Source organism: Schistocerca cancellata, chromosome 7 (genome assembly GCF_023864275.1).
Source record: "Schistocerca cancellata isolate TAMUIC-IGC-003103 chromosome 7, iqSchCanc2.1, whole genome shotgun sequence".
Classification (NCBI taxonomy): Eukaryota; Metazoa; Arthropoda; class Insecta; order Orthoptera; family Acrididae; genus Schistocerca; species Schistocerca cancellata.
In genome coordinates, this window is record NC_064632.1 from 258,990,696 (window position 1) to 259,013,572 (window position 22,877).

Sequence of the window (22,877 nt, forward strand, 5' to 3'; positions counted from 1 at the left end):
GCAAGTTTTCCATTATTGCTGACTTTTCCCAAAATATTATGCAATATGAGAGAAGAGAATGGAAATATGCAAAGTATGCCAATAGCTGTACATGCAGTGAGAAACATTTCTTAGAGAGAAACATGAACTTTGTTAAATGACATTCTCATTTCTTTCAATCAACATTTTCATTCTTTCTTTTAAAAAGAAAGTGTTATTTTATATGTAAACAATTTATTCTGAAATAGATCTGCATTTTTCTGTACACTAACAAATGAACAGAAGTTTACATTAGACATCTCATATGCAATGAACTGTCAGTTCAAACAGATACAAAACATAAAGAAATGGTTTATGAACTCACCAAGACAATTAATTACACACTACTTATTTACTTACTGAGGTAAGATACATATACAATGCCCTGCTAACAACAGAAACTTCTTATTATTCCACAGTGTATTTTGATAAGAATACTGCACTCAACTATTGAAACTTAAATCTATAAAGGTGTAATGGCAAATGTGGACATACCATTATTTACCTTACAGCAGGTCTGTAAATATCTGATGTTTCACTTTCGTGAAGTTATGTGAGTCTGACATCTTGTAACAAAAATAATTTAAATACAAGTTAATTCAATCTCTGTGATGCTTTTGAAAATGCTCAGAAACTCATGTTCATATATGAACAACTAAAGTTACTGCAATTACAATGTACTTAAATGTTGGTACACCATACCAGTACATAAGCCTTGACAACATTTATTCCTTGTTACCACATGATTCCAATGACTAAGTTTAACACAATTCAGATGACTTCCTGTAGACATATTTACTTTATTTATTGTACATTTTCTTGCTGCAATTCAGGGCAGATGAAATAATAAGAATATAAAGTACAGTTTAAAGCAAATTGTTGGAGGGTAAAAGTATTAACAGTAAAAACTGCAATCATATAGAAAACTATAATCAAATATTTGAGCTTCAATGACCAAAAACGTTTTCCTTAGTAGGCAATAATAAAAAGGAAGAAAAAATATGTAAACTCTGCAAGATTCAAACAAAAAAAGGAAGTTACCAGAAAGGTGTTAGAGAGTACAAATCTGTTGACTGTCAATAAAATGATTGCTAAAATCAAGGTAATGTGAACATTCAGATGATGAGATGAACTGATGAGTAAGCATGACAAACCTGACTGATAACATATATTTTGGTAAAATAAAGATAATGCAAACTTTTAAATAACATGATGAGTAAACACAAAAAACCTGATTAATAACATGGTGTTTGAAACATGAAGTAGTAATGAAGACATAAAATGAGAAAAACAAAGAAAGCATAGAAGCACAATTAATCATAAGGAGAGAGCAGTCAGGGAAAGATCCAAACTGAGATAAGAAATGGAGGGAATACTAAAGATTGGTTGTTAACATATGTAATCACCCAACATTTGTGAGGTAGTTGGTTGAGAGTGCAATTCAAGGTTGGCAAAAGGAAAGTCAATGAAAGTTTGTACAAAAAAATAGCAGTTGACAAACACATCTTAGGGAGACAACTGTAAGTAAAACTGCAAGTAATTTCAGTTAATTGTGGGGGGCAGTTAAATTAATGATGGATTTTTACACTAATTTATTAATAAAGTGGCAATAGAAAGCATCTCCTGTATTTATTTATGCATCATAGGAGCTGTAACTGAGTATGTCCACATACAGTGTTGAATGATGTTTGCTATAAACTGGAAAAATTAATGTACAGTATAGTTTAAGAACAATGGATGCAGAAAGAGTGTATTCTGAAATTATATCATTTATGGACTACCACTCAACATTTGTTTTAATTCTTTGCTAGTTGATTCTTTTGGAAATATTGCTCCATCTGAGATCTGCAAATGAAAGCATCATCTTGGACAAATGTTTTAGTCATGGCAAATTTCCTGATTTCTCTTTGGTTAAACTGTTTATCTAAAGTAGTATACCTATTTCTCCCTCTCTCATACGTGAGGAAAGATCTGCTTTCTCTTTAATTTTAGTCATATATCAGTCACCCTCTGATCATTCTGTCTCTCCTTTCCTGAAAGAGAAACTATATTTCTCTATTCTCCTTGCTGCATTTTATGTTGCACTAGTTTTACCGAATTACAGTAAGTGATCATTGATTACTGGCTGACTGATTATAATCTAACAGCCAATGTACTATTTCTTGTCATGGGAGAGATTCCAGTTATTCCATCTTTCCATAACAGTCTGTAAAGTTGTCGATCTAATGAGTCTTTTTGTTGATGATACTGACAGCCTGTCTTTCCATTCACATACTTCCTGTTGCAAATGGAAAGAATGCTGTTCAGGTTCTGAAAGAGCAAGATAAAAAATTTATTCCTGAGTGCAGTTTTCACTTTTAATGACAGTGTACTATTAAGGAAAAGAATCATCCTGTTTAAACATAATATTGCTTCTGAATAATAACAAATAGTCATTCCATTTGTATTGTACAACTGACTATAGCTTTTACTTCAGTAACATCGACATTCAGTCTTTTAGGGAGACTGCAGCTTTTTGTCATGGTGAAACAGTGCTGCAGTATCTTCCAGGGAAAGTATATAAAAATTCTTTATTTTTTTCTTTTACTTAAGGCATGACCAACTTTTCCATGAACAAGAGCACGATTTCTGTTTGTTTCTCTTGCAATCATCTGATCTGCTTCCTTGTACAGCAGCTTCTTTGTTTCTTGAATTTTTTGTGAGCAAATATCTTCTTTGTAGCTACCAATCTCATCTAGACTCTCACACATCTTCTTAGTACAAGTAGACAGTGCTTGTACCCTGTGTAAGGAGAAACTGTGTGAGCAAAGAAACTTCTAGTTTTTGGTACTATATTTGTAAATATCACGTAAGAAATAGTTATTATTATAAATATTTTCTTCCACAAAGTTTCATATGAATATATGCACATAAAACAAATTTATACTAAATAAGGAGCAGTAAGAGTAGGAGTTGACACATAGGTATGTAAATTAAAAACTGAATTCAATTTTTACCTTCGAATTTTTCATGCACCTTCATGAGTATATAAAAAGACCAAAAAGGGAATAAAATGAAATAAAGATAAGGTATGCAGCTGACATTCAAATTTCAGAGTACTATTAATGAGATGTAAATAACTAGGAAATCCAAACTGAGAGCTGGGTTTGAAAGAAATCAAAATGTTTACATTGAGAAAAAAATGAGCAAAGTAGAGTAAGTAAAGACTATATTGAGGATACATATACTGATATTAAGACAGGAAAGACTACAGTGTGGAGAAAAGAGTGGAGACTGAAAAGAGAAATAAATTACTATACCGTATTTACTCGAATCTAAGCCGCACTTTTTTTCCGGTTTTTGTAATCCAAAAAACCGCCTGCGGCTTAGAATCGAGTGCAAAGCAAGCGCAAGTTCTGAAAAATGTTGGTAGGTGCCGCCACAACTAACTTCTGCCGTCGAATATATGTAGCGCCACACAAGCATGCTTTGTGGGCACAAGGATAAATACTGGCGCCAAAACCTTTTTTTTTTTCTCCGTCCCGAGTTTCGACCACTGCATTTTCATACATTGTCCAAAGAAGTAAATACAAATTCCGTATTGTTCATCTTCGAATGTAGCAGAATTTCAGTGTACTACGAAAATCCGACTGGCAAGACTGTTAGGGATGTTTGTCAATATGGCCAACTCTACCTTCCGAGTTTTTTCCTACCCGTGAGAAGAGATGGTTGCCAATAGGAACCTGATGAAATGTGAATCACATGCAGTATTCTCTTCACCATAAGAATAATACGAAAATAAACATTTTGCCATGTATTCTTTCGTGTTTGCTGCTCTCATTTAAATCCTGTCTGCCTAATAAACTACGAAACTAGAGTGAAACAACAGCAAACGCGGAAGAATATACGTAATTACGTATCGTGTCATGTTTATATTCGTATTATTCTTATGCCTAATAGTGATATAGTCAGAAATGAAGCACGGCAACTGACTAGATTTTAAATGTAAGATGACTAATTTCTGTGCAGAATTTGATGTACTAAAGAAGCGGCCGCAAAGATTTTCAAACGGAGAAAAATTTGCGCCTAACTCTCGTTCAGAACATGTTCTATCATATGCAGTCTATTATTTGGTTCTTGTTGATCAAAGAAAGCAGCAGTGTAAGTAACAACAAACTGCAGTCTCTTGCCATTGTTTCGCTAATGAGACGATTCCTCTTTTTTTTTCTTTTTTTTTTTTAAAGCGGCGGTAGCGCGCACAAAAGCAAGTCATGCCGCAAGCGGCGACATGCCGTACACACGCACTATCAGAATGCGACAAACAATGCATGACACAGTACAGTAATGCATTTTCAGCTTAGAGTGACGTAAACACCTATAACAAAGAAAACGGCATTTATCAGATCAAAGCAAAATAAGCAATCGATTCAAACCAGACGAAGCACGTGAAAAAGGAAGGGTACCCGTATAAATACGGACGGAGCGCCTGACGCATAGCAATGGCTACCTGGTAAAGCTTAACTGCTAAGCTTACGACTCGAACCAAACTACTGTAGCTGTATCGTCTCTCATTCGACCTAAATCGTGTCTCGTATTACAATGGACCAACTTTGTTTCGATTTGGAGGTGTGGCCTAAAACTTTTCTCTCCCCTTGAATTTCGAGTCTCAAATTTCAGGTGCGGCTTAGATTCGGGAAATATTTTTTTCCTTTATTCCGAGTCTCATTTTTCAGGTGCGGCTTAGATTCGAGTGCGGCTTAGATTCGAGTAAATACGGTAAGTAAATGTGCCATCTGCTGTCAAGAACTGACAGTGGTACGCAAAGTACCCTCCATCACACTACATAAGGTGATTTGCGGAGTACTGATGTAGATGTAGATACATGCAAAACAGTTGAAAATAATACATTCAGTGGAAAACCTGTTGATAAATATAAATGGGAAATGACTGCCTGTAATTAAAAGGACAAGTGTAAAAGTGCCACAAAGAAAGAGGGTGACAAAATGATTTCCTGTTAATAAGCGAGTGATATTAAAAAAAGTTATTGCCAGACTAAGATACATGTTCATCCTGGAATTCAGTTCCATCAGTTAAATAACCATTTTAAATGTACTGAGTGTGAAAAGGAACACAAACAAAAATGGAGACAAAACTGAAAACAACTACTGTAAGAGTACAAATCCTTAGTATCCTCCCTACACAAAAAAGTGAGCTGATATGTATTCATCTCCAGATTCATGAGACATTGTTAACACTGATTCTATTATATTATGAGTTTCTGAGTTTTCTCTGAGTCGGGGGCAGTGGCAAGTAGCACAGATCTAATGGTGATCATCTGCCAAGAATGGAAATTGAGTGCAGGCCATGGGTGCCAGCTGCTTCTGGTTGGTCATGTGGAGTCCTTGAAGTAATAGACAAAAAGAAAATGTGATGATGTTTCCATGACTGACTTTGAAAACAATTTTAAGATGGTGATTTTTAGTTAGTGTTCTGTAAGACTTTGTTTACTGAGCAGAGCTCTCTCTCATTCTATGGAGGTCTTTTAATTAATGTGGGAACAAACTCTATTCACAGCAGCAGCGAGGAACAAACTGTAAGAGAAACATGGAATCAGAGTGGGTTGACAAAAACTGTGTACACAGTCTCCAGTCTAGTACTATTAAGTAGTATTATTTATTTACATTAACTGTATAAATACTGGTATTGAGAAATATTGTGACAAGCTTGATGTGGTATTAATTGAGCCAAGTAATTCTTTAAATTATAAATATGTGAGAAAAGATGGTCTACACTTTAATAGGTTAGGCTCTATGAATTTCAGTAAAATGTTTGTAGACATATGACAAATACAGAAAAGCAAGGGACAATGACACTTTCTGATGGATCAATAAAACCAAGATGCAAACTGAAAAAAAGGCTTGAATTCAAAAGAAAGGACAATCTTTCAATTAAAAAAAAAATGCTCTACTGATGCAATGGAACAGCAAATGCTTAACACCAAAACCTCAGAACATGTAACTCTCAAAATAAGCCACTTACATGAACACTGGTTAACACGAGATTGTATAAAAGTTTGAAATAGTATTAATGATTTACAAGTAGCTAGCAGCATGTGTGAGGCTCCTTCATTCTTACTGTTATAAAGTAGGAGATGATCTGAATTGCATAAACAGTGAAACTGTGGGTGAATTGCTCTGAAGAGTTAAGTGGTATGAATACGGTGATTGCAGCAGTCTACAGAATTTATGAAAGTGTTGCCACAAAACTGTTCTCAGCTAAATTCTAGTCATATTGAAAAATTTCAGAAAGGAAGTAAGAAAAAAATTGTAACTGTAGTAGACTTCAACTTAAATATCATCAATATAGGAAAGACAGATTGCTAGTTACTGTAAAGAAGACACATCAAATTTCAGACAGGCGCATTAAAAAGACACTCACATATAGCTTTTGGTCAAAGCCTTCATTAGTAAAAGAGAGACACACATTCAACATTCACACACACACACACACACACACACACACACACACAAGCAAGCACACCTCTAGCACACACAACCAACTCCTACATTTCAGGCCAGAGTGCAACATCACGTGGGATGCAAGCAGCAATCTGGATGGGGCGGGGATGTGGAAGGGGAAGGGATAGTAGTGTGCGGGTGGGGAGAAAGATGAGCACTGTCTGGTGGAGTGTACAGCGAACAGACTGCCAAAAGGTGCAGTGTCAGGAGGGTGTGGGGCAGGGAGGTGGGGCAAAAAGGAACAAAAAAGAAGAGCAGACAAAGACAGGCAGATGCATTGGCAGAAGACTGCGAATAAACAGGGTGGGAGATGAGAATGGGGAGGAGATGATTGGGCAGACAGGGTGGAAACTGTTGGTTGGAGAGTGTGGGGACAGTTGTTACCGTAGGTTGAGGCTGGGATCATTACGGGAGTGGAGAATGTGTTGTAAGCATAGCTCCCACCTGCGCAGTTCAGAAAAGCTGGTGTTGGAGGGAAAGATCCACATGGCTCAGGCAGTGAAACAACCATTGAAATCAAACATGTTACGTTCTGCTGCATGTTGTGCCATAGGGTGGTCTACTTTGCTCTTGGTCACAGTTTGGTGGTAGCTGTTCATCCTGGTGAACAGCTGGTTGGTAGTCATACCAATATAAAAATCTTAAATATGTTAGTCAAAAGCAGCGAACTGACAAAATGTTATGACCTAATTCAGAAATCTAGTTTTATATTAAACATTTTTGGTGGTGATTACGTAAGCTTTCCCGGCGTAATAAGTCTTGAAAATCTTTTCGGGTCTGCTGCCGGATCCTAAAATCAACTTGACTCGATATTTCGGCGATCCAACTGTTCGCCATCTTCAGGAATGCTGCTTCTGCTGATGAGTCCCGCTGAGAACTGACGCAAGATTGCAATTCAACGTCCTATATAGGCCACCGTTCACTACACGGCGCATGCGCCGCCCATCACGGTTTCTACCTTTCAAAACAGGGAGGTGGCGCCGCCCTTGGTGAAACATTGCTGGCAGCGATATATCGCAATCCATGCCGAACCGAAGAACGTTCAGTTTTGATGCGAGATAATACGGGATTCCACGTTTTGCTAAGAGGAAACCCATTGTCTCTGTTGATTAAATTATCAGCTAACCTAATTTCAATCGCCTCTTTATAGACACTATCCCAAAATCCGGAAATGTTGGCAATCACAACTGTTTCCTCAAATTTCATTTTGTGTCCCTCATTTAGGCAGTGTTCTGCTACGGCCGATTTTTCCGGCTGTTGTAGCCTCGTGTGACGGCGATGTTCCACACACCTGTCATGCACTGTGCGAATAGAATGGCCAACGTAAGCTTTCCAACATTGACACGGGATTTTATACACTCCGCGTTTCCTAAGTCCCAAATCATCCTTCACAGAGCCGAGAAGAGCCCTAATCTTAGAAGGTGGACGAAACACACTCTTAATGTTTAAATTCCTTAAAATTCGTCCAATCTTAAACGATAAGCCTCCAGCATAAGGAAGAAAGGCCACAGACCTATGTTCCTCTTCGTACGCCTCCGGAGATGGTCCAAATTCCATAGCCCGACGAATCTGTTTCTCTGTATATCCATTTTCCTTAAAAACAGTCATCAAATGCTCAAGTTCTTGGGTTAAGCTGTCTGCGTCGGAAATGGCATAGGCTCTCCGTACCAAAGTCCTAAGGACGCCACTACGTTGGTGTGGTGGATGAAAACTCTTAGGGTGCAGATACCAATCTGTATGTGTCGGCTTTCGGTGAACACTGTGTCCCAAAGTTCCATCCGGTTTTTTATATATCAAATATATATCAAATTTACTATGGAGGTTGAAAATGATGGGATGCTTCCATTTTTAGACGTAATGGTTTATAAAAAACCGGATGGAACTTTGGGACACAGTGTTCACCGAAAGCCGACACATACAGATTGGTATCTGCACCCTAAGAGTTTTCATCCACCACACCAACGTAGTGGCGTCCTTAGGACTTTGGTACGGAGAGCCTATGCCATTTCCGACGCAGACAGCTTAACCCAAGAACTTGAGCATTTGATGACTGTTTTTAAGGAAAATGGATATACAGAGAAACAGATTCGTCGGGCTATGGAATTTGGACCATCTCCGGAGGCGTACGAAGAGGAACATAGGTCTGTGGCCTTTCTTCCTTATGCTGGAGGCTTATCGTTTAAGATTGGACGAATTTTAAGGAATTTAAACATTAAGAGTGTGTTTCGTCCACCTTCTAAGATTAGGGCTCTTCTCGGCTCTGTGAAGGATGATTTGGGACTTAGGAAACGCGGAGTGTATAAAATCCCGTGTCAATGTGGGAAAGCTTACGTTGGCCGTTCTATTCGCACAGTGCATGACAGGTGTGTGGAACATCGCCGTCACACGAGGCTACAACAGCCGGAAAAATCGGCCGTAGCAGAACACTGCCTAAATGAGGGACACAAAATGAAATTTGAGGAAACAGTTGTGATTGCCAACATTTCCGGATTTTGGGATAGTGTCTATAAAGAGGCGATTGAAATTAGGTTAGCTGATAATTTAATCAACAGAGACAATGGGTTTCCTCTTAGCAAAACGTGGAATCCCGTATTATCTCGCATCAAAACTGAACGTTCTTCGGTTCGGCATGGATTGCGATATATCGCTGCCAGCAATGTTTCACCAAGGGCGGCGCCACCTCCCTGTTTTGAAAGGTAGAAACCGTGATGGGCGGCGCATGCGCCGTGTACTGAACGGTGGCCTATATAGGACGTTGAATTGCAATCTTGCGTCAGTTCTCAGCGGGACTCATCAGCAGAAGCAGCATTCCTGAAGATGGCGAACAGTTGGATCGCCGAAATATCGAGTCAAGTTGATTTTAGGATCCGGCAGCAAACCCGAAAAGATTTTCAAGATTTTTGGTGGTACTAGACAAAATAGTATATCAGTAACCTGAACTGATAATGTTATTATGACGTATCAGTATGAAAATGCAAATTAGTACTGTTTAGACCTAGGTGTTTCTGATTACTTGGCTCTATTTATTGACCTCCTGATAGCAAATGAACTAAAGCCTCGAAAAATGTACACAAAAGAATTTCAACAATATGGATTTTTTTTCAATAAACTAAGTGTTGTAAGCTCTAGTGCTAAAAGGAGACAGCTCAATACTGAGATCAAATCCAAAAAGGATTTCATTATGTATGTTAAGCACTATAAAACCACAGTTAGATTACTTGTACTGGCAGTGGGAAAATTGTCAAATAATACAGTTACCCCTTAAACATAGCACTATGACAAAAGTGCTGGGGTTTGTTGTCGTCATAATTAGGACTCAAAGTTAATAGTCAAGAGATTTTGAAAACTGGATTTGAAAATATTGCAGCAAATCTGGTTCAGATGTCAAATTGTTTCAATGAATTCTTCTTAAATGTAAAAACGATCAAATGTATGTATGGTAGCACAAATACAATATCAGAACTCCCACCAACCAACTTTTAATTCACTCCCGAATAAAGGAAGATACATAGACACTGAATGAGTCAGTACAAAAATGTGAAATCAGGGAGTACATTAAGGCACAGTCTAACAGTGAAGTACACATTAGTCATATAAACATTAGAGTGGCCAAGAGCCTAGGGCAGTGGCTTATATACCGCTATTTTGCACATGGTGCAGCACTTGCTGCACTGCCTATGCCTGTGTGAGGCAGCCTCTTTAAGCTGGCCATGGAGGCATGTGCTGTTCAATTATGCTCACTCACTGTGCAGGGTTACAACACTCCTTCCATATTAGCAAAAACTTTACCGTGGAGATGTCCATGTCTTCATCAGAAAAGGCTGCTGTCGGAATAGGCGTCTTGCCGTCACAGGGGAATATGGCCTGAAATGGTGCAGGTATGAACAGGTGTGGTGCCCACTTCCCTATGAGAGACTGTCAAGAAACACAGTGATGGAGATGCCTTATCCATGTCCACATCTGGGCAAGCACTCGGCAATGGAGGCAGCAGAGATGAAAGTGGCCTGGCACTAAATACTCTGTCTGGTGGTGGCGGCACCCGGAACAAAGATGACATAGGAGCTGAAGGGCGTGTGGACTGTGCCACGGGGGTGGCATGGTCAGTGGAGGTGGCCTTATGGGCAGTGAGGTCTTTGGAGCTTGGTCAGTCTTGCATAGGCAGAGCTGGTCATAAGTGTCGTAACACCAAGCCATCGGAGGTGTGCACAGTGCAGAGGCAACTGCCTTGTCACGGATGGACAACTACTGGTATCAACTTGGGTCATTAGCCAAACCCAAGGGCTCAGACAGTGGAGCCCAGATGGAACTGTTACAAGGTGGGCAGCAGTGGGTATCCCGGTGTTGACCAGAGCAAATGAAGCAGTGTATGGGACTAGCAGCCATGAAGCAGCTCCATCAGGCTATGGTCACCAACAGAAGTGAACCTATATGAGCTTAAGAAACTATCAAGAACTTCCTTGAGAAAAGATTGCACCTTGTATTTTTTCATCTGAATTTTGAAAGTACAGACCAGCTGCTCTGCCCCACCATTGGACAGAGGATGAAACAGAGGGGCCATAACATGCTGGATGCCATTCTTTGCAGAAAAATCATTAAAATCCCAAGACACAAGTTGTGGGGAATTGTCCATCAGAAGCCTATATGGTAATCCCTGGCGAGGGCTGTGAGCATATCCACCATGGATGTGGGCGGGCAATGAACCACATACGGAAATTTTGAGAAAGCACCAACTGCAACAAGCCAAAAGTAATTAAGGAAGGCACCTACAAAATTAGTATGAATACACTCCCAGAGTTGCTGGGTGGTGGCCCATGGGGAAAGAGGCCCAAGGCACTGCTTGATGTGCAGTGCACTGTTGGCAGGCTGACACAACACGCATGATCTCATTGCCAACACACAGCCTAAACACATGTCAGCAAGCCAGCAATTTTGTATGAGAAACAGCCCAATGGTCCAGTTGGAGAATGAACAATATGTCCTGCTGTAATGTGGATGGGATAAAAATCCTGGATGCTGGCTCTTCAGTAGCCAACAGTAGCACCATAAAGCAGTGGTAGAGAGCATTATAATTATGAAAGGGATCCAGCACTTGGCCCAATGGTTTATCTGGCCAGCCATGGTGGACAAAATGAACAACCTGACGAAAGACAGTATCAGCCATTACAGACACCAAAATCCAAGAACTGGATTTAAGCAATTTAGAAAAGATATATGTATGGTGCAAAATGGCAATTGACCCTAAATAACAGAAAATGAGAAGTTATCCACATGAGTGCTAAAAGAAATCCATTAAACTTTGATTACATGATATATCAGTCAAATCTAAAGGCCCTAAATTCAACTAAATACAATTGTAATTACAATTACAAACAACTAAATTGGAAGGAACACACAGGAAATTCTGTGGAGAATGCTAACCAAAGACTGTGTTTTATTGGCAGGACACTTAGGAAATGTAACAGATCTACTAAGGAGACTGGCTACATTACACTTGTCCATCCTCTCTTAGAATACTGCTGCGCGGTGTAGATCCTTACCAGATAGGATTGACAGAGTACATCAAAAAAATTCAAAGAAGGGCAGCATGTTTTGTATTATTGCAAAATAGGTAAGAGAGTGTCACTGAAATGATACAGAATTTGGGATGGACATCATTAAAACAAAAGTGTTTATCGTTGCGGAGGAATCTTCTCACGAAATTCCAATTACCAACTTTCTCCTCCAAATGCAAAAATATTTTGTTGATGCCAACCTACATAGGGAAAAATGATCACCATGATGAAATATCAGAAATCAGAGCCCTTACAGAAAGATATAGGGATTTGTTCTTTCCACATACTATACAAGATTGGAATAACAGAGAATTGTGAAGGTGGTTCGATGAACCCTCTGCCAGGCACTTAAATGTGGTTTGCAGAGCATCCATGTAGATGTAGATGTAGACGGTAATGGGAAAACCATCCACAGTGTTTTGGGCTTCAATGTCTAAATGGACACACAACGGTTTATTCTGATCAAAGGCGGGATAGGGGCCAATCGGTAACCATGAAAGAACACCCACATCAGTGTGTTTTGCTGTGGGGCACACATGAATCTTGTAATTATAGCATGATGAAAACAGAGCCCAGCATTATAGGTGATGGCCACTTGGTCCAGAACAGATACCGGAGGATGAAAAAGAAAACCCAGAGGATTATGATCAGTAATCAAATGTACTTTAGAACTGTACAGGAAAACATGAAACTTTTTAGTGCATACACAATAACAAAGACTTCCTTTACTATCTGTGAATAGTGCTGTTGCACCTGATTCAGGGTTTTGGAAGCTTACACATCAGGACATTTGGATCCGTCTGCATATTTTGTGCACGAGAATGGTCCCACGGCCATACTGGTACGTGTCTGTAGGCAAACCAAGAAGTTGGCCTGTTTGGAAGGTCACCAAATAAGGAGATGGGTGTAATTTTGACTTCAACAGGGTAAAAGCATGCTTTCAGTTGGGTAATCAGTGAAAAGGAACATCTTTATGTAAGATAGCATGAGGGGCTGAGCCACTGTGACCACATCAGGAAGAAATCTGTGGCAGTATGCAATCTTTCTAAGAAAGATCTGCAACTCTTTGACATTGGTAGGACATGGCAGAGCCACAATGACATTGACATGCCAGCGTAAAGACTTGGCACCAGCATGTGAGACTTCTAAACAAAAACAGATGATATGGCTCAAAAACGTGCGATTTGCCAAAGTTACATCAACAAAGCAGACTGCAGCACCATGAACAAAATACAATGGCTCTGCAAGTGTTCATCTATTGAGCAATATCATCCAGCTAGTTAATGCACCCCAGCACACAATGCTCCAAAAATCAGTGGAAAATAGCGGGGCTGCTAGCTACACCGAATGGCAGGTGTTGTTATTGGTATAGCCCGAAAGGGGTATTCACTATGAGGATATGTTTGGACTCATCATCCAGAGGCACCTGCAAGTAAGCTTCTGACAAGTCTATTTTGAAAAACTACTTGCCCCTGGAAAGCTGCACTAAGAGGTCATCCTGATGGGTTAAAGGGTAGGTATCAATAATAGACTGTGAATTTACAGACTTTTTAAAATCTCCACAGAAGCAAAGGTTGCTGTTAGGTTTTGTGACAATTACTGATGTAGTAGACCATCCACTAGAGGAGACAGGCAAGACAACATTAAAGGCCATAAGTCAATCAAGTTCTGCTTTAACTTGCTCCTGTAAAGTTATTGGGATTTGGTGGGCATGAAAAAAAACAGAGGCATGCCATTGGTTTCATTGTGATGTGAGCCTTGATATCAGTAGCACACCCTTAACCTTCTGAAAACAGTGAGGAACCTTCCAAACAGAGTGTGTGCTGTTGTATGTGCATACAGTGTGTTGGTATGCAAGTTGATCTGTTACCAGATGCACTTTGACAGAAAAAGAAAATCCAAAAGTTTTGAAGGCATCTAACACAAACAACTTATCAGTGTTGCCATCATCCACAAATAGAAAGATCAAAGGCTGAACAAATGCTTTATACACAACAGGAGTTGAAAACTGTCCCAATATGTACTTGTCATTCGTTGTAACTCACTAACTGACGAGAACCAGGGGTCAAAGCTGGTGATCAAAGATCCACATAGGTTTGAGAATTTAAAAAAGCCACTGCCACAGCTGTGTCTATTTGTGTTTTTAACATCTTGTCCATAACACATACTCCAATATAAAGTTTGTTTGGAGCTACCATCACCTGTAAAACAGCGTTCACATCCATGTCCATGTCTTACGATGGAAGTTTCAAACAGAAGCAATATGTCCCATTTCTTTACAATAGCTGCACATCACCTAATATTTTGGACATGTTCACGATGAACAAAACAATAAGAGCACCATGGGAGATGAGCACATGGCTACTGCTGTGACGCTGACTACTCCTGCTGTTTAGCACAGCACACTCCCGGGCATCATGAAGGCCATGGTTGCACGGCCACAGTGTCATCTTCCTCCCTTGAGCTGATTGACTGCAGCTGAGGAGGAGAGGCAATGGCAGCTACTTCACACCAAGATTCTATCTGATTTCTTGCTTCCCTAGATACCTCAGAACACTGGGCATTGTCCAAAACCTCTAAGAGAAAGATTTTCGCAGTGTCAAGTGCATTCACAAACTTGTCATCAGGGGCCAAGCATATTACAGCATCATGAACCACTGAATCAGCATGTGAGTCCTGGTGAGTTTCAGTAACAAACTAGCACTGATGGCTAAGCCTGTGAACTTCCACTGCCAAAGCTCCGTACAACAGTTGTGGTCATTTTGACTATGGTAGAACTCGACGTGAGCAGCAATAACATGAGTACGTTTGCAGTGATAAGTAGAGAGCAACTGACTCATTTCATCAAAAGAGAGTCTGGCAGGTTTCTGAAAAGGAGCTAGATAACACGAAAGGTGATAAATAATCCATGACAGAAAGAAAGCCTAACACACATTGGGGTCAGCGATACCAAAAGCTTGAAAATGTTGCAGAAGGCATTTTTCATATGCATCCCAAACTTCCATGGAATCATTATACAGAGGAAACAGTGAGGGTTACATTAAGGGCAGTAAATACTGATATGTCCATTATGGCACCTAACTGTTTAGTGTTACAAAGAGAGCCTGCTGCTGGTTGGTGATAGCGCATTGCTTTCAACAAGGGATTGAAGAATTTCTTCCAACAACATATTGGCATCAGTGAACCGTGAAATGAAACACGCAGAGTAGAATACTGCACTCATCACTAAAGATACTGTAACATTACACAAACACAATATCAGAATTGCCATCAACCGACTTTCAATTCACTTCCACATAAAGGAAAATACTTAGACGCTGAGTGATGTAGTAATCAGTACAAATAAATGAAATCAAGATATATAGTAATGCACAGTCTAATATACTCATTAGTCACATAAACATTACAGTGGCTGAGGACCCAGTGTGCCAGCTTGTATACTGTTGTTTTGCATACAACACAGCGCTTGCTACACATCCTGTGCTGATGTCAGGTGACCTCTTTAGGCCAGCCATGGAGGCATGTGCTATTTAAAGATGCGTGCACTCACTGTATGGAGTTACAACAGCAGCCTATCAGGACAAGGCAAATTTCATAAGCTTGGATAACAGTCAGGGCACATCTCCTAAATATTTTAGGGAAAAAAAGGGAGAAACAAAATAAGACATTCATACACTGCACCAATGATGCCCATTGTCACCGGACAGTAGCACAGGATGACAGACCAAAACAATTAGTTGCAAACTGTTGTAAAGTTGCAAGGGAGAAGACTATGCATCAACGTAACTGTGAAATAAGTGTAACACAAAAACGCCGTGTGTTAAAATAATGACAGTGTCTGTTCAATAGTGTCACACGTACTGTATTATTCTGCAAGAACTGTGTGGTAAGGTTTTTACTGCTCATAGATGTTCAATAGTAAACTATTGTAGCAGTATGCTCACATTTGCCTGCAAGCTATTGATGAGGATTATCTTAATTTACCAGTAGTGAACTGGTCATATTAACTGTGTAATATTGGGAAGTTGTGAACAGTGAAAGTAAAGAACTGTGAAATGCAACTGTGCAACTGTTGGCTACATCATTTACAGTAGTCAGTGTTGATCTTCCAGCCCTCCATTTTTCCGCCAGTGTAACAATGCAGTATGTCGACACCAAGGACTATCAATGAAGAAATAAAGCAGGTGAACATCACACTATCAAGCCTGGAAGAAAAGTGGGTCAATTGGGATAAAGCAAAATGCAGAAGTGAGGAGCAATCTGCAGATGGAATGGCACTTATGGTGCAAATGCTGCAGCAGCTGCTCCATAAGGAAATGCAGGAAAATTGTAAAGAGATGCAGGAAAGTTGTAAGGAAAAACAGCAGATAGTGGCAGAAAATGAGAGCAGCAAGATAGATGACTGTAGCAAAGAGATAATGAAGAAAACTGAAGAAACTAATGAAAGGGTGGATATGGTCACTAAACGTTTGAAATAAGAAAAGAAGGAAGGGGGTTAAAATCCTTAGAGATTGGCAAGAAACGTGCTGAAATGAGGAAGGAAGTGTAGCAGAAAATAGATAATAAACTGAAGAAAATGTGAAACAAATAAGTTTTGAAGAGGTCCATGGGAAGTGGGAGAAGATGAGAAAGAACCTAGAGAAATCAAAGGATGGTTGCAGGAGCAAACTCATGAATGTGGGAAACAGGAATTTAATAGTGAAAAAGAGTTGAGTGAACTTAATCAAGATGGAAATGTGGTAAATACATGCAGAGAATGTTTATATGGGACTGTCTTTGCCATGTGCTGTGGTGGAAGAAATATTTTAAATAAATATGTTAATAATATATTTGTATCAAATGGAGAACTACACCCTGTAATATTTTTGAGATGTTTGCAGGATTATATCTCAAAAGGATGTCCAGAAAATAGTACAATTAATTATGTAAGGAATCTTTTAACTGGAGACAGTGTATCATGATAGTGTGAAGTCAGGGAAAGGTGTGCAACTTCTAAGGAATGTGGTGAATTGCTTTTTGAGAAATATTGGTACAACAAGAAGCAAAGAAAGGTTAAAACTAATATCAAGAGAGTAGATTTCAAGAAAATACCTAGTTACAGTAGGGGAGGAAATTCCATGAAAGAATATTTGGAATGGCATGCCAATGTGATAGCTAATCATTGGCATGATAATAATGAGAGGAAAGGGAAGATTAAGAGGCAGAGGCCAATGAAGTTATAATCCTTTTTATAAAGAAAGAAGAGATGAAAATAGAAAGAATTATTATGTTGAAAGATGTGATGAGAGAAATGAGGAAAACTAAAGGCAGCATCAAAAGGGCCTGCCATGATGCTGGTCCAAGAAGAGGGCCCCCATCTCAAAAGTATATCTGAGTAATGAAAATGCTAAAAGACAAAGAGAATTTAGTAACGGAAGACAACGTAAATAGTAAATATATTATACAAAATAGTAACACTGTGTATATGAATTAAAAGAAAGTAAACAGCAGGTAGTATATGAAAATATATTGATATATGGAATGAAGGAAAATAGGACTAGATAAATTAGAAGCTATTGGTTCTGTTGAAGAAGACGATAACAAATAACTGAAAATAATGGGAAGTAAGGAAGGACTAATATATCTTGATAATTTAGAGGAAACATACAGAGTAAGAAAACTTCTAATTCAAGAAATCTTAGAAGAAGAAGAAGAAGAAGAAGGAAGAAGAAGAAGAAGAGCCTATTTAACCTGCAATTGAAGAGGAAATAAATGGAAAAGAAGAAGTACTTCTTTTGGACACTGGCCGTGAATTGTCAGTACTGTTGTTGGTATTATTTGATATCATGAGAGAAGAAAGAAAATTACTGGTCATGCCTATAACTGCAGTCAGAATTGAATGGGCAACAAGTAAGTTAACCACACTAGTAAAGTATCAAGTATTGGAAACTGTTGTAGTATAAGAATAGTTGAATTCTTTGTGCTATCAGAACTAAATGTAAACACAATTTTAGTTGTGGATTTTGTGAAGAAATAATTTGTAAATATAGATCATGGTTGTAATGTTTCGACTACAGCGAAAGCAACTCATTATGTGTGTAAGGTTTTTCAGAAGAGAGATTGAGAATAATAATGAATTGAGAAAATTAAAAATTAAAGCAGGCTGGAGAAGATATATAGTGGAAATTTAATCAGCTGAGTCTTGAGATATGTGGTTCAGAAACCAATAAATAGACAATAAAATTACTAAGTTTCAAAAGTTCAAACTATTACTGTGGTCCAAACACAAAAGCTGTCAGACACCTTGCTGAAGTATCAAGAACTATTTTCTCACAAGCATTGGAAGGTAATAAATATAGAGTGTAATATCGAAGTGTGACTGACCATAATCCATATAGATTAAAAATTTATATTGTGTCATTGACCAGAAAAAAATGGTACTGAGGAGGAGCTGCAGAGAATGTTAAATTGCAATATTACAGAAAGAGTCTATATAACAGTTCTACTGTCATTGTATGTAAGGAGGATGGATGTGCTAGGGTAGTCTAGATACAGACTCGGGCCAATCTGAAAACATGTATAAGACTTTGCTGAAGCTTACTGGGGCTGGATTTGTGACTAGTCTTGACTCAACTTGTTGATACTGTGAAGTTCCTCTAGAAATAAAATAAAATACACCAAATAAGAAAGTGCTGGTATGTTGATAGACACAATAAAATAAAAAAAAACACACACACACAAATATTCAAGCTTTCGCAACCCATGGTTGCTTCATCAGGAAAGATGGAAGGAGAGGGAAAGAAGAAAGGATGTGGGTTTTAAGGGAGAGGGTAAGGAGTCATTCCAATCCCGGGAGCGGAAAAACTTGCCTTAGGTGGAAAAAAGGACAGGTATACACTCACACACACACACATCCATCCACACATATACAGACACAGGCAGACATATGTAAATGCAAAGAGGTTGGACAGAGATGTCAGTCGAGGTGGCGGAAGTACAGAAGCAAAGATGTGAGGTACGAGGGGCGACAACTTGAAATTAGTGGAGGTTGAGGCCTGGTGGGTAATGGGAAGAGAGAATATATTGAAGGGCAAGTTCTCATCTCCAGAGTTCTGATAGGTTGGTGTCAGTGGGAAGTATCCAGATAACCCGGACGGTGTAACACTGTGCCAAGATGTGCTGGCCGTGCTCCAAGGCATGTGATCCTCATTACCAACAAACACTGTCTGCCAGTGTCCGTTCATGTGAATGGACAGTTTGTTGCTGGTCATTCCCACATAGAACGCTTCACAGTGTAGGCATGTCAGTTGGTAAATCACGTGGGTGCTTTCACATGTGGCTCTGCCTTTGATCATGTACACCTTCCGGGTTACAAGACTGGAGTAGGTGGTGGTGGGAGGGTGCATGGGACAGGTTTTATACTGGGGGCAGTTACAAGGGTAGGAGCTAGAAGGTAGGGAAGGTGGTTTGGGGATTTCATAGGGATGAACCAAGAGGTTACGAAGGTTAGGTGGATGGCGGAAAGACACTCTTGGTGGAGTGGGGAGGATTTCATGAAGGATGGATATCATTTCAGGGCAGGATTTGAGGAAGTCGTACCCCTGCTGGAGAGCCACATTCAGAGTCTGATACAGTCCCTGAAAGTATCCTGTCACAAGTGGGGCCCTTTTGGGGTTCTTCTATGAGAGGTTCTGGGTTTGAGGGGATGAGGAAGTGGCTCTAGTTACTTGCTTCTGTACCAGGTTGGGAGGGTAGTTGCGGGATGCGAAAGCTGTTTTCAGGTTATTGGTGTAATGGTTCAGGGATTCAGGACTGGATCAGATACGTTTGCCACAAAGATCTAAGCTGTAGGGAAGGGACCATTTGATATGGAATGGGTAGCAGCTGTCATAAAGGAGGTACTGTTGCTTGTTAGTGGGTCTGGTGTGGACGGATGTGTGAAGCTGGCCATTGGACAGATGGAGGTCAACGTTGAGGAAAGTGGCATGGTATTTGGAGTAGGACCAGGTGAATCTGATGGAACCAAAGGACTTGAGGTTGGAGAGGACATTCTGGAGTTCTTCTTCACTGTGAGTCCAGATCATGAAGATGTCATCAATAAATCTGTACCAAACTTTGGGTTGGTAGGCTTGGGTAACCAAGAAGGCTTCCTCTAAGTGACCCATAAAAAGGTTGGCATACGAGGAGGCCATCCTGGTACCCATGGCTGTTCCCTTTAACTGTTGGTATGTCTGACCTTCAAAAGTGAAGAAGTTGTGGGTTAGGATGAAGCTGGCTAAGGTAATGAGGAAAGAGGTTTTAGGTAGGGTAGCAGTTGATCGGCGTGAAAGGAAGTGCTCCATCGCAGCGAGGCCCTGGACGTGCGGGATATTTGTGTATAAGGAAGTGGCATCAATGGTTACAAGGATGGTTTCCAGGGATAACAGATTGGGTAAGGATTCCAGGCGTTTGAGAAAGTGGTTGGTGTCTTTGATGAAGGATGGGAGACTGCATATAATGGGTTGAAGGTGTTGATCTGCGTAGGCAGAGATACGTTCTGTGGGGGCTTGGTAACCAGCTACAATGGGGTGGCCGGGATGTTTGAGTTTGTGAATTTTAGGAAGTAGGTAGAAGGTAGGGGTGCGGGGTGTCAGTGGGGTCAGGATGTTGATGGAGTTAGGTGCAAGGTTTTGTAGGGGGCCTAAGGTTCTGAGGATTCCTTGAAGCTCCGCCTGTATATCAGGAATGGGATTACCTTGGCAAACTTTGTATGTAGTGTTGTCTGAAAGCTGACACAGTCCCTCAGCCACATACTTCCAATGATCAAGTAACATGGTCATGGAACCCTTGCAGCCAGAAGAATGACGATGGATCGGTCAGCCTTCAGATCACGGATAGCCTGGGCTTCAGCTGTGGTGATGTTGGGAGTAGGATTAAGGTTTTTCAAGAAAGATTGAGAGGCAAGGCTGGAAGTGAGAAATTCCTGGAAGGTTTGGAGAGGGTGATTTTGAGGAAGAGGAGGTGGGTCCTGCTGTGACAGAGGATGGAACTGTTCCAGGCAGGGTTCAATCTGGATAGTGTCTTGGGGAGTTGGATCATTAGGAGTAGGATTAGGATTATTTTTCTTCGTGGCAAAGTGATATTTCCAGCAGAGAATAAGAGTGTAGGACAGTAAATCTTTGATGAGGGCTGTTTGGTTGAATCTGAGAGTAGGGCTGAAGGTGAGGCCTTTGGATAGGACAGAGGTTTCGGATTGGGAGAGAGGTTTGGAGGAAAGGTTAACTACTGAATTATGGTGTTGTGGTCCCAGATTGTGTTGATTAGAATTTTGAGGTTTTGGGAGAGTGGAGCTGGAAGTGGGAGATTGAGTAGATGGGAGATGAATTAAAATCCATGGAGAAGAAATTAAAACTTTGAGGTTTGCTGATGACATTGTAATTCTGTCAGAGACAGCAAAGGACCTGGAACAGCAGCTGAATGGGATGGACAGTGTCTTGAAAGGAGGATATAAGATAAACATCAACAAAAGCAAAATTAGGATAATGGAATGTAGTCGAATTAAATCGGGCGATGCTGAGGGTATTAGATTAGGAAATGAGATGCTTAAAGTAGTAAATGAGTTTTGCTATTTGGGGAGCAAAATAACCAAAGATGGTCGAAGTAGAGAGGATATAAAATGTAGACTGGCAATGGCAAGGAAAGTGTTTCTAAAGAAGAGAAATTTGTTAACATCATCAAGTATAGATTTAAGTGTCAGGAAGTCTTTTATGAAAGTATTTGTATGGAGTATAGCCATGTATGTAAGTGAAACGTGGACGATAAATAGTTTAAACAAAAAGAGAATAGAAGCTTTCGAAATGTGGGGCTACAGAAGGATGCTGAAGTTTAGATGGGTAGATCACATAACTAATGAGGAGGTATTGAATAGAATTGGGGAGAAGAGAAATTTATGGCACAACTTGACTAGAAGAAGGGATTGATTGGTAGGACATATTCTGAGGCATCAAGGGATCACCAATTTAGTATTGGAGGGCAGCGTGGAGGGTAAAAATCGTAAAGGGGGCCAAGAGATGAATGCACAAAACACATTCAGAACGATGTAGGCTGCTGTAGGTACTGGGAGATGAAGAGGCTTGCACAGGATAGAGTAGCATGGAGAGCTGCATCAAACCAGTCTCTGGACTGAAGACCACAACAACCAGGAATCTTTCACAACCCATATGACCTACATGTTCCTTCCATTTTCTCCTATTTTCCTTTATTTTTTCATTTAGGTTATATATGCCTAAATCTTTCCTTATACCTGCATTTCTTTTTCAAACTTCCCTGGTATAACCTTCCACTCTTCTTAGAAATCTCATTTATTGAGCCTGTGTTCTACTTTCTTAGCATCTTGTTGCTGCCCATGCTTCACTTCCACTAGTAAGGGTTGGAACTGCTAATGTTTTATAAAACTTCAGTAGCATTTCTTTCCTGACTTTATTCTGCAAACTTTTTATGGTGGTTCCACATATAATAACATAATAATAATTCTTAACTGCATATTTCAATAAATGCAATCTGTCAATACCACACATGAAAGTTAAGACCTTCTGCAGGTATCTTTCATTCACACATTGACTTTCTGTGTGCCCTGCACAGAGCTGAGCGTATGCAATGTACGGCAGGCAAGGCAATTATTATGCTATCACAAGTTCATTGTGGAGTCCATATTTTTCGTGGGCTCCAGGTCAAAGGGGGTGCAATCCCATACTGATATGTGGCCTCACACTGGCAAGTTCTTTGTAAATTTGACTTGATATCTTGGTTCCCACAAGCTATGTAGTTTGCAGCAGTGACCAACCTAATTTGT

General features: G+C 39.8%; 1 protein-coding gene across 1 annotated transcript in view; it reads right to left on the bottom strand.

The window, feature by feature from the left end:
• Positions 1 to 235: 235 nt before the first annotated feature.
• Positions 236 to 22,877, bottom strand: part of LOC126092723 (uncharacterized) — a 213,023-nt gene continuing 190,381 nt past the window's right edge. Inside the window, exon 6 of the mRNA XM_049908447.1 lies at positions 236 to 2,799. Within this exon, the coding sequence (XP_049764404.1) occupies positions 2,589 to 2,799 (211 nt within the window). The 3' untranslated portion in view covers positions 236 to 2,588. The remainder of the gene's footprint in view (positions 2,800 to 22,877) is intronic.